General features: G+C 42.9%; 1 protein-coding gene and 1 non-coding gene across 2 annotated transcripts; both read right to left on the reverse strand.

Annotated features, from left to right (window-relative positions):
- Nucleotides 1-1,910: 1,910 nt before the first annotated feature.
- On the reverse strand, nt 1,911-10,389 carry plbd1a (phospholipase B domain containing 1a). Its single transcript, XM_023829880.2, has 11 exons — nt 10,102-10,389; nt 9,194-9,416; nt 8,848-8,931; nt 8,601-8,742; nt 6,627-6,767; nt 6,240-6,384; nt 4,635-4,835; nt 4,076-4,216; nt 3,790-3,975; nt 3,607-3,713; nt 1,911-3,490 (listed from the first exon to the last, which is right to left on the reverse strand). The coding sequence occupies exons 1-11, from the start codon at nt 10,172-10,174 to the stop codon at nt 3,314-3,316; spliced, it is 1,620 nt and encodes a 539-aa protein (XP_023685648.2). The 5' UTR covers nt 10,175-10,389; the 3' UTR covers nt 1,911-3,313.
- A 261-nt stretch (nt 10,390-10,650) lies between these two features.
- Nucleotides 10,651-10,723, reverse strand: trnar-ccu (transfer RNA arginine (anticodon CCU)). Its single transcript has one exon. It is a non-coding gene; the product is annotated as a tRNA-Arg (tRNA).
- Nucleotides 10,724-12,432: the final 1,709 nt, after the last annotated feature.

Raw genomic sequence — 12,432 nt, forward strand, 5'->3', positions numbered from 1 at the left:
TTTAGCTGTTGGTAAGGGAACGATGGCCATAGTAAAAGCACCGCTAAAATCAGGTATTACTTATAACCTATTTAATAATTATTTCATTCTTTAGGCTATTGTGCTACCTAGGTGAAACTTATGGAACCTTGAACCCAAGATACAGTATGTGTAATTACATAAGCCAGACATCCATAAACTACATTTAAAATTTCAAAGTCTTTGTAAACTTTTATATCTCGGCCATATACAAATATACAGAGATACGAAGTTGCGCAGCTCAGGGTCTACAGTGTAACAAATTATTATGTGATGAAATAGAAAAAATGAAACAACACAAGACATTGTGCAAAGCCATACAGGTCAGTGGAAAACTAAGACAAGAGTTGATATGCAATATTTACATTGATATAATGTATAGTGTAGTATTTTTGCAGTATGGGTACATTTATATATATATATATATATATATATATATATATATATATATATATATATATATAGCACAATACAGTTTGAGGTAGTAAAGATGATTCTCAGTACTTGAATAGTGATTTTTGGTTGGCATTATATATAGCTTATGTACCCAGGACCCCGGCCACCATGTGGGCTGACCAGCAAATGCTGCTGCAAAGTAAGGTAAAAGCAAGAAGTATTCTACTGAGACTGCCATACTCCTCCTGCCATACTCCTCCTCCCCTGATACTCAGACACACTCAACATGGAGAAAAACTGTCTGAATTAGTGTTTCCCAACCCGGTCCTAGGGGACCTGAGAGCTGAGAAGGAGCAAAAACCTGGACCGCTGTGGGTCCCCAAGGACTGGGTTGGTAAACACTGGTGTAAATTATTGCTTTGATAGGCTGTATCCTTGCTGGAATTACTCCTCACTGAAATGGCTCACTAAGTCTCCTTGAACTCCTTGCAGATACTGATACAGCTTACACTCTCCTCTGCTAGCTCACGGCTATTCACTATGCCCATGATAAAGTGGTAGGTGTGTAGAATCAAATGAATGCTCTTTTATACTCCACTCCTGTTTTCAACAGCAGTCAAGGTGAAAATTGCACACCTCGTTACCCACAATTAATTTCTTTCTTCTTCAACTCGCTTATGAAAGAATACATTTGTCAACCATCCCTTGCCACTAGACCACTCTTCCAACACAACACATTATGAAAGAGCCTACAGTTTAACTGCCTCATTTTTATGCATGAACTACACTGATGAGAATTAGTCCAAAGAACATTGCAGGCAGCTTGCCGGTCTGTTCTGTTCAAAAGCCTCTATTGCTTCACCATAAATACCACCGTGGTGTTTTGTGATTTGCTCCACAAGCAACATGGGGATTATGCATGTGCATCTGTTCATTACTGAGGACGCTTGAGGAGCAACCCTCTGCTGACAAGGCAGGAATGTCAAAAAAAGGAAAGTTTCAGTGCAGCTCCTTTACCTGTTGCCTTGAGAAGGGTCCAACTGCAGACGCCTGTAGAGTGGAGCTCCACCGGAAATACGTCACCTCCACAGGAAACACGTGGCCTCAACTCTGTGTCACAGTGAATAAACCCTAACCTTAAACTTAACCCGGTCCTAAACCCTAACCATAACGTTACCGGACTCCCGGAGCTCCACTTTACGTCCTTAAAGATCACGTGACTTATTACATATTTAAAAAATCTTCTGCTCACCGAGGCACTGGAGAGTGACTCATTTCCTTCCTGCAGTACAGACCTTGAATAACCATACAGCCAGCTGTGTGGTGCACACTACTTGCGCAAGTTCCTTCAGGAATCACTTAAAAGCAGGGCAAAATTCAACTCCCAAGTATAAAAGCCTCTTCTGGTACATACGACATGTACAAGAATATGTAAACACCCTAGATTCGGCAGTGTATGAACCAGAAGAGCAACAGTAACGCCATAAAAAATGAACTCAGCGTAATAATTCATGAATTTTTATTATAAAGGAAGCCCTGAATTATTTACATTACGGTTTAGTAAATTCTGTTTTCTTATTGGTCCAGAGATGTCACGTGGGTGCTAATTATCTTCGCGTGACCGCACAGGTAGCTCCAGTAGCTAAATTCTGTATTAATACGTGTTAATGTTTTAAACATGTTAATATAAAAACCAGTGTGACCTTTTACTCGTAAAAAAGCAGTTATCAGCATAATTTTCAAAACGCAAGCGCCTATCTGCTGTTGGAGCACGGCGTCTCCACCGGGTCCGTGGATGAGAAGAGATTCACAGCTGGCACGGGGAGAAGTTGCAAATCACCGGTTCATTCTCTTGACTGATTATAATCAGGGAGCGACCATCTGACATACATTCAGCATGTACAGGAGGAGGCTCTGCCATATGTATCAGCTGTATCCCCTTTAAAGCCCTTTGGGCATCCCCCCCCCCCCTTTCTCGGTACCTTCCGTGTACGTGACAACCACATGTGTGATTCCAGCCGGCTCGTACAGTAGTTGTCCTTCTGGAAGGCTAAAAGATAAGTAGGGGCCACTGATATTCTCTGTCGCCCCCCCTATCTGTTCCGAATAGGTAGCCTTGCCTTGCCGGCGCGCCAGTCAGTTCTTGTTTTGATTAGTTACAGCCTTATAGAATCATTCCCTTTATTTTATTAATTATTCCCTCAATGCTGACGATTTTCTACGGTAACTTAACGGACTTGCCGCTTCCAGTCAGTAGCTTGACCAGTAGGAACTATATTTTTTAAGAGCATATTTCTAATTGAAATAATTTTCTTCAGAAAAATTAATCGTGATTAGTTCATTATTCTTTTGTTCGTTAGCTGTGGTATAAACGGGATAAACCATTTGCATGTGTGCGGTTATACCGAAATAAGCTACCACCAAGTTGATTATTTTTGTATACCCGTACACCGCATCGTGGATTATCCCATACACGTTGTATTCCTTGGTTCTAACAAAGACTTACAGCCAATGTACGTTTAAACATAAGTGGCAAATCTGGGGGGGGGGAATTCTGAGGTAAAACATGAAATTTTAACACTTAAGAGATCCATATTCTGAGAATACAAAAAGCAAATCAAATAAGACATCTTAAGACGCTCAATACGTTGGTGTGTTTGAAGAACACATAAGTGCAGTACAGGTCATATCAGCATTTACAGAATGATTGGAGTGCCTTCAGAATATATAATGTGATTACCTAATATACTATATACACCTCCTCCCTGTTTTCAATTAACCACCGCATTGCATCAGATTTTCATATCATTCTATCAGCTTTCTATCATCCACTGACAGAACAGAGCACCATCTTTGCCGACCCCCCACCTCCCTGTCCCATGATCCCTCAGAACTCTGCTCACGGCTGGAAAAGTGTGGGTCGCATGGGAACGAAGGGGAAGTTATAGGTGGGGGGTAGCCCGTCGTGCAAGGTGCTGTTGAATTTGTTCCAGGTGAAGGGTGGCAGCCCCCCCTCGGTCGTGGGCCCATTCACTACCTCCGCCTTGAACATCTGTGCCATGTGGAAGTCCGTCACCTATGGGGTTTATGAGAATACAACATCGTTTACATTGTTCAGCACCAACAATCCCCTCCCCCCATATGGAATTACACCCCAAATTTGAGATTAATAATAGCTACCAAAGTGCTTACCTTAGTATCATAGCAACCCATTGTAGTGGGGTGCTCCAACTGGAGGTCATCGCGACAGCAAATGGCCTTACATGGGTCTTCCTTGGAATAGGAGTCATTTTTGTAGTCTGAAATAAAAGAGTAGAGATTCAACGTTGAGACAACGTGGGGCAAAGGGGAGATGCGGGCAGAGACGACGCATACTGTTATATCTCATGATGTGTTTCAGTGACGCAAGGTCTGTGACGCTCCCCTGGTCCCGGCGGAAGATTTTGGCACGTGGACAAAGGTCATAGGAGAAGTCCTCGCCATATTCCTTCCACATCTCCCTGTAGCCACTCAGGTTGTAGATGTCCGGGTGGAATGGAATGTTGTAGGAAGGCCAGTAGCCTAGATGGAGAGATGGATGGCAATCAGGATAAGCATGAGAGCTCAGGTACCCCACCTCATGCACCTTAAAGCCAGACGCACTGGTGCATGGACGCCTCACCTCTGCGGAGGGCCTGAGTCTGGTCAGAGTAGGACACATGTCCAGGGATCTGCTCAACAATGGTCAGAGCACCACTGTCAATGCTTTTGCCCAGAGACACTTTATTCAAGTCCACCACCATGTACTGGTTATTGTAGGTACCTGGGTGGGATCCCCACCCCCAAAGCAAGAGGAAAACAAGATCAAAATTCAAATTAAAGACATTTACGTAATAAAAATAGAGTATGCAGATATAACTATACTGCTATTTGCCGTTTCCTTTTTTTTAAAATAACGTTTGCATTCTTCACTGCACTACACTGCACAATTGCAATCCACTGCACTCATGCACAAACAGTTTTATACACTATATGTATATTGTATTATATTGTATTGTGTGTCATACATTAATTTACTGTATTTGTATTTTTGTATGGCATCATAGGGGCCCAATGAGAAACGGTATTTCAGCGCACTGTGTACTTGTACATGGATGTGTTGACAATAAAGTAAACTCTTGAGTCTTGACCAACTCCAGCCTTAAAATGAAACTCCCACCAGTTTGCCTGGGGAGCCTTACCAGAGTTGTACTTGGAAAACACACGTGCCCATTCTTCCCCGTCATGTGCCAGGTAATGTGCAAGTCGAACTCTCTGCCAGGCCAGCAGGCTCTCAGGTGTGATCAGTGAGAAAAGGGAGTTGTTGAATACCAGGTTGGTGGTTTGGGTCATCAGCAATCCGCTACCCAGTAGGTAGAAGTCATCCAGGGACACCAGGAAACCTACAGCAGAACGTCGAGGGAGGGGTTCAGCAGCAAGTCACTTTCTCTTATCGTTCCCACACTGTTCTGATTAAGTGGAGAAATGCAGAAGGGTTCCTTATGGATGGTTTCAGATCAAGTTCAGACTAGATTTGCAAAGTGAAAAGCAGCACATGCTTCCTCTTTTCACTGTGCTGTTAAACTAGAGAAATTCAGTGCTGCAGTTTAAGACCAAATTTGGTCAATGGTTATTTGAAGATGAATTCAAAGTATAATGATATATATTAAGTTCTACTTTGATACACTATATTACCCAAAGCATGGGGACACTAGCTTGTCCAACATCTCGCTCAAAAGGGTATAAATAAGAAGTTGATCAACCCATTGTTACTATAACAGCCTCTACTCTTTTGAGAACCTAAAAATTAAATGTTGGAACATTGCTGGTGGGACTTGCTGCCATTCAGGTTGGGTGTTGATGTTGGGGGCTCAGGTCCCTGTCTGAGCTCGTGTGGCCAAGCACTTCGTAACTGAATTTGCTCCCAGACATTTTGACTTTCACAATTACATCACTTGCGGTCGACCAGGGAAGCTCTAGCAGGGCAAAAATGTGGCAAATGGACTTGTTGGAAAGACTGTGTCCTATGTTGGTGCCCATGATGTCCCGCCGCCCATCCTGATGCTAATATTTGTTACAGGAAATTGTGTGACTGTATCTAATTATACATCTGTGTCAGCAATTAAAATAATACGGGTGCCCACATACTTTTTGCCATATAGTGTTTGCATTCAGTGTAAGGCAGTGACTCAGCTTCAGGTTCATTCCCACCCCTGGCTCAGTTTGGAGCTCATCTGTTCCCCTGTGTCTTTAGAACGGGTTTGCTGAAAGGATTCTATTTTACCCCTGCAGTCCAAAAACAGCCTGTTAGGAAAATGTGCCTGAGCATGAGTGTTTGTGCCCTGAAATTGACTGGGATCCCATCCAGGGTGTTACTCTGCCTTGTTCCCTGTCACTCCAGGGGTAAGCTCACCATGACACTACACTGAAACAGCCATAAGGAAGTTGGATTCCTGTATATGTTCACAATAAGTGATGTTCAGACTGTCTGAAACATGACTGCGATATTCCCAAGTCCTATAAATCCCAATTTAAGATTACTGTACAATACGACAATATGAAAGATATTCATACCAAAGCAAAGTTATAGCAAAGCAAAGTTGACCAGTAACTGGTCAAACATTTCAGCATCAAATAAAGTTTGAGTAGATGTAACTATTTATTCACTGTCATGGAATTAATTCTACTTCCTGTTATTCAAAATATCCCTCACTGGGCTTTCCCGGGTTTGAGCTCCAATGCCATTTCATCAATAAAATTCAAAGCATGTCCCCAGTTCTCCAGGCAGCCAATCACGTCGCACTGACCAGGGTAGCTGCTGAAGGAGACTTTGCCTGTGGCTGCGTGAGGCTCTGTCATCTTGAAGTCCCAGTACTTGTAGATACGCATTGTGGCGCTATAGACGTACCAGCTTGAGTGAGAAAGCAGGAGGTTCTCATATCCTGGCAGCATCTGAGGGCAGAAAAACAAGGAAGCCATTAGCAAAAAAACGTTAGCAAAAAAACATTAGTAAAAAAATATTAGCAGAAGCTGCTTTGGCAAATACACACGCCCCTTTAAATACATATCCCTTTAAGCAAAGATGATGACGACCTATACCTATTGTGTCCATGGTAAAAATTTGGTTAGGAGGACATCTTAATGCTACCAATGTAAAGTAACTTTAAGCATACAAAGAAACGGTGACCTCTGACCTTAATGAGGGCAGAACAGTGGCCCATAGGAATTTTTAAGTGGTTTTGAGGATGATGGGCTTTATGATGCACCAGGGCAGGTATTAGGTCCAGAAGATCACCCAGTGCATTGAGGAACTGTACTGCAAACATCGGCAGGGGCTGGAGGGGAAGTGAAATCAGATTAAATACAAGATGGCACAGGCCAGAACAATCCATTTCAACAATGAATTATGGTAATAAAAATAAGATGAAGGTCTGGTGACATTAACTGAAAGCAAAGGTCCGCCTGCACGTCGAGCCTGTCTCCTTCAATCTTCCGCTCCAAAACTGCTCTGCTGTGTTCCGGTAACGTGTGCACATCCAGTGGTGCCAGAAGGAGTTTCATATTGGAGAGAACCGAATTTGTCCCGACGGGGGGGGGGGGATGGGTGCATTGTATACCATGACATTGCAATGGGCACTCATACAATACTCACGCCATGCAAGGATGTGATATAAGGAAGATTTTCAAATTATTTCCAAAATTTCAGAATTTAAAATAAGGCTAACACTGTTTAGGGTACAGTTTCACAAAAAAAACATAACACAAGCATAAATGACTCATATAATAAAATGTTTGTCTGACACAGGTTCTACAATCTTCATTAGTATATACACTCACCTAAAGGATTATTAGGAACACCATACTAATATGGTTTTTGACCCCCTTTCGCCTTCAGAACTGCCTTAATTCTACGTGGCATTGATTCAACAAGGTGCTGAAAGCATTCTTTAGAAATGTTGGCCCATATTGATAGGATAGCATCTTGCAGTTGATGGAGATTTGTGGGATGCACATCCAGGGCACGAAGCTCCCGTTCCACCACATCCCAAAGATGCTCTATTGGGTTGAGATCTGGTGAATGTGGGGGCCATTTTAGTACAGTGAACTCATTGTCATGTTCAAGAAACCAATTTGAAATGATTCGAGCTTTGTGACATGGTGCATTATCCTGCTGGAAGTAGCCATCAGAGGATGGGTATATGGTGGTCATAAAGGGATGGACATGGTCAGAAACAATGCTCAGGTAGGCCGTGGCATTTAAACGATGCCCAATTGGCACTAAGGGGCCTAAAGTGTGCCAAGAAAACATCCCCCACACCATTACACTACCACCACCAGCCTGCACAGTGGTAACAAAGCATGATGGATCCATGTTCTCATTCTGTTTACACCAAATTCTGACTCTACCATTTGAATGTCTCAACAGAAATCGAGACTCATCAGACCAGGCAACATTTTTCCAGTCTTCAACTGTCCAATTTTGGTGAGCTCGTGCAAATTGTAGCCTCTTTTTCCTATTTGTAGTGGCGATGAGTGGTACCCGGTGGGATCTTCTGCTGTTGTAGCCCATCCGCCTCAAGGTTGTGCGTGTTGTGGCTTCACAAATGCTTTGCTGCATACCTCGGTTGTAACGAGTGGTTATTTCAGTCAAAGTTGCTCTTCTATCAGCTTGAATCAGTCGGCCCATTCTCCTCTGACCTCTAGCATCAACAAGGCATTTTCGCCCACAGGAATGCCGCATACTGGATGTTTTTCCCTTTGCACACCATTCTTTGTAAACCCTAGAAATGGTTGTGCGTGAAAATCCCAGTAACTGAGCAGATTGTGAAATACTCAGACCGGCCCGTCTGGCACCAACAACCATGCAACGCTCAAAATTGCTTAAATCACCTTTCTTTCCCATTCTGACATACAGTTTGGAGTTCAGGAGATTGTCTTGACCAGGACCACACCCCTAAATGCATTGAAGCAACTGCCATGTGATTGGTTGATTAGATAATTGCATTAATGAGAAATTGAACAGGTGTTCCTAATAATCCTTTAGGTGAGTGTATATTTAGTGCTTCTGTGGGAATTTATAATAGAAGATAAAGGATAAGCTTTTATTTATTTATCTATTTTTACGGGGGGGGGGGGGGCAGTTGATATTCCATTCCCCCATCACCCACCGTCTTTTGCTTCTGTTTCGCCCAGTACGCTGCTCCAGCGTACAGCCCATCCAGTTGGGCCACCACAAAGCCCATATGTCGCCAGAATGGGTCTCCGCTCTTCTGCTGCTTCACCTGGTTCCTCACCCAGGAGTCCTGCTTGCTGTGTGCAGATGGGTAGCATTTGGGCAACAGGGATGAGCAATGTCAGCCTTTTAAAAGGGGGCGGTGATGGTGTCCCGTCTTAGTAAAGGAGCCTCTCTCTTACCTCATAAAATTCTTCACGGCGATCAGTGTTTTTTGGTCAGTAATCAGCTCTGGGTACATGTTCGAATAGTGGCTAAACATCTGCCTGATAAACAGAAAATATTCCATTTCAGCGCTAGGCAATCCGGATCCTGCAGTGCCGGCATTCAGCACGTTCTATTCTACCTGATGAGTTACTACCTGCCCAAGATCAGGTGTGATTTATCATAGAAAACCTGCCTGACTACCTACCCCTGATCTACATATTGCTGTATAATATGTAAGGTAAAGTGTATGTACTTAATACTCATCATCATGTATTAATAAAAACAGGTTTAAGCATACAAAAAAGACTGCTATATACTTACTGGGCAGTGAGGTATCCCTCGAGGTATCCCGCTAGGTAGTGGGTTATCTCATCAGATCTGGGGGTCGCCCCATACCCCGCCCGTAGCTCCAGAACTCCCCAACCCGTTTGGAGCAATGTGTCGTTGAAGTACCCGTAAGCATCACCTTGTTTCTCCATCACCCCTTCTTTCAGCAGCACGGTCTTATGGGCATCATCCCAATACACAGTGGCTACCTGCATTTCTAAGAGACATGCGTGACTCCTTCGTAAAAGTCTCCATTAAACCGTTACCGGCTGTCAAACTGAAAATCTAAGTGTTAATTAGACAGGGGTGAAATAATGATTTTGCTGTAATTAAGCTATTATTATTATAGTATTTTTATTAAATCACAATCTGAGGCATGTAGAGGTAATAGCGCAGCTTTTACAACAGAAAAGGACAGAAAAGGGTGCTTGGATATATGACATGAGGCATGAACATTGTGATTAAAAGTCCAAGCTCATAATCAAATAAAAAACATACGCTTTTCCCCACGTGATTCGGTAAAACTCTCATAACTTGTTTCGTTTTAAAACAACCAAACAAATAAATAAATAAATAGCTTGCGAAACAGAAACAAGGTTTAGAAAGAAAAACCGGGAAATTCCTATTACAGGAAAACAGCTACAAATTAGTTGAATTGCCGGTGTTAACGAATTATTTCATGTCCGTGTAATGATCTGTTTTACGGGAGCGCACCGAATCCAGATCAATCGTACTTTCCACAGAAGAGTTAAGCTTTTTAAAGCTAAAAAATGTATATTCACTTTAAAAAGAAACAAGTGCTTAAGAAAAAGTCGCCACTCAATCACAGAACTGTCTCATTGCAGAAAAGCAACATTAAACGTCAGCGGAATTGTTATTTAAAAGTTATGTAAGTTACTTACTGTCTGCCTTAACGAAGGTCAGGGTCACAGCGCATATAATAACATAAAATTTGCTTTCAAAGCTTAACGCCATTTTTCTTGTTTTACGCTTAAATTATTACTGAATAGCAATTACTAAGCGTTAAAAGCACTCGATGTAAACTCTCGTATTCTCCGCCACAAACCCTGAGTGTGATTTACAAAACTAAGTAGGCTACTGTACTGCGAACGGAGAGTTAAGTACGTAAGTTATGGGTAGAGTCCGCTGATTGGATGAGTGTACCGGGAGCACTTCCCAGCTGGCACGTTCTTCGGCTTTCAGCATTAAATATGACGGGTCGCCCTATACAGTTGAACGGTGAATTTGGCAACTCTTTAAGGTTAACGACAATTTGCACCTAGTGCACGTATTTGAAAAGCGTAAGAGTGTGTACGTTTGCTGTACACGTGCTGAACACGGTTTCGTAATAATATACTATTATCAAGAAAAACGGATGTGCAGCCGACAGCTCGTCGGTATTTTTTATTTTTAATATGACATAGCCAATACACATTAGAACAAAAAACTTCCACCCCAGATGGGACTCGAACCCACAATCCCTGGCTTAGGAGGCCAGTGCCTTATCCATTAGGCCACTGGGGCGACGTTGCAACGCTCGTCGAAATAATTCTTTATATACAGTAATACTTGTTTGCAAGCTAACCAAAAACTATTATTATTATTATTATCATTATACTGTATCTGGTCGTTTTAATGAACCAGTAATTACTCCTTTGTAATCAATCAATTTTTAAAGTGTCAGACAAACGCCATTTCATTTCAGCGTGTGCCTGCATATTTGAAATGACAATAAATTTTTACCTGATTTAACTTTACTCTGCGTTATCTGTATACATGTATGTCTGTGTGTCTTATAGGACTGTAAGATGTGATATGTGAAAAAATAATCCACATGTACCTGTATGCTTGAAATATATATAAGCCTATATGAGACCCAGACCATTACTCCCAATTTACTCCCCCTACCTCTGCCCTTGCCCCTCCCCAGGTGTCACTGGAAAGTACTGGTGACACCCTGCAATCGTTTTTACAGTGCATTTAAGCTTTAGGTGTAGTCAATCATCTTCTGATACATTTGCTATATCATTCTTCTAGTGTAATCTGGCTGTAGTGTGGTGGCAGGCCTCCCCATGGGACCACCTCGGTGATTCATTCTTTTCTACGCTGCAGAGGAAGTCAAATGTCTTGAAGTTGTTCTCTTTTTTTTGTCACCCGCCTCCCCTCTTTCTCTCTGCCAAATGCAGCTCGACGACACGTGTCGCTCCCAGGGACACGCTGTCTTCCTCAGCAGACACGGCCGCGGAGAGTTCGGCGTCCATGGCAGCGGACAAGAGGTGCTCCTGGGACGAGCTGATCAATAAATGCATGCCGGTGAAGGGGACAGGTGAGTCCCAGGAGGAGAGCAGAGTGATGGACGCTGTGGGTTTCCTCTAAAAAGCACAAATGGATATAATCATAGTGTGTGTGTGTGTGTGAGAGAGAGAGAGAGTGTGATAATAGGCAGGCAACTACTGACAGTTATACATTCAGATACAATACCATTAAAACTACTGGGATTTTCTTGGCTGTTTCAATATTGTTCCAACTGGCCCATCTTTATCTGAAATTATACTTTAAAAGCATTTGTTACAGTCTTAACGTCATTTATTTTAGTCAGGCGTTATTTAAGCATGAAAATATGAGTTTAGGGATTGTAATTCAGCATATGTTATATTTCATGTGCAAGATTTTTTTAAAAGTATTGATTTTAATTTGAGCATTTAATAATTTTTATTAGTGATTGTTGTTAATGTTTTCATCCAGACCCCCCTGCCGTCAAGCTGAATACTGTAGCTTTGTGCTCAAAGACCCCTATGGTCAGCAAGTCCGTCTGGGTGTCTGTGGCGGTCATCATAAGCGTGTCCCTTTTAGCTCTGCTGCTGTGGTGCCTGATCTTCAGGAGGGAGAGGAGGCCCGTCCGTGGCGCAGGTAGGCGGGGCTCGCGGTGCCATGGCGACGTGCATCACCGGGTGTTCCGTGTGTCTCAGAAACCGTGGCGACCGCCTCGGCCCGGTTTCAGCTCTCGTTCAACCACTTTCTCAGTTTGTCTGTACATTTCTGACCAGCGGAGTGTGAAGGGAAATGAGGAGGGGATGCATCATACTAATGAAGTGTGACAACCCTCCTCCCACCGCTCGAAATAAAGTTTCTGTTCCCACTTTTACGTGGTGGGGGGGCAGGGGTGCTCTCAAGGGACTCGACATCCGTTGGTTAAAGCAAGGTGTAAGAGTAAAGCGCGTGTAAGCTGATAT

Source organism: Paramormyrops kingsleyae, chromosome 22 (genome assembly GCF_048594095.1).
Source record: "Paramormyrops kingsleyae isolate MSU_618 chromosome 22, PKINGS_0.4, whole genome shotgun sequence".
NCBI lineage: Eukaryota > Metazoa > Chordata > Actinopteri > Osteoglossiformes > Mormyridae > Paramormyrops > Paramormyrops kingsleyae.

Bases quoted from the DNA above. Each gene is read 5' to 3' on its own strand.
- plbd1a (XM_023829880.2), bottom strand. From the start codon at position 10,174: ATGGCGTTAAGCTTTGAAAGCAAATTTTATGTTATTATATGCGCTGTG. The intron at 3,976-4,075 runs GTGAGGCGTCCA...CTCTCCATCTAG, and splicing joins GACTCAGGCCCTCCGCAGAG to GCTACTGGCCTTCCTACAAC. The intron at 3,491-3,606 runs GTAAGCACTTTG...TAAACCCCATAG, and splicing joins TGGGTTGCTATGATACTAAG to GTGACGGACTTCCACATGGC.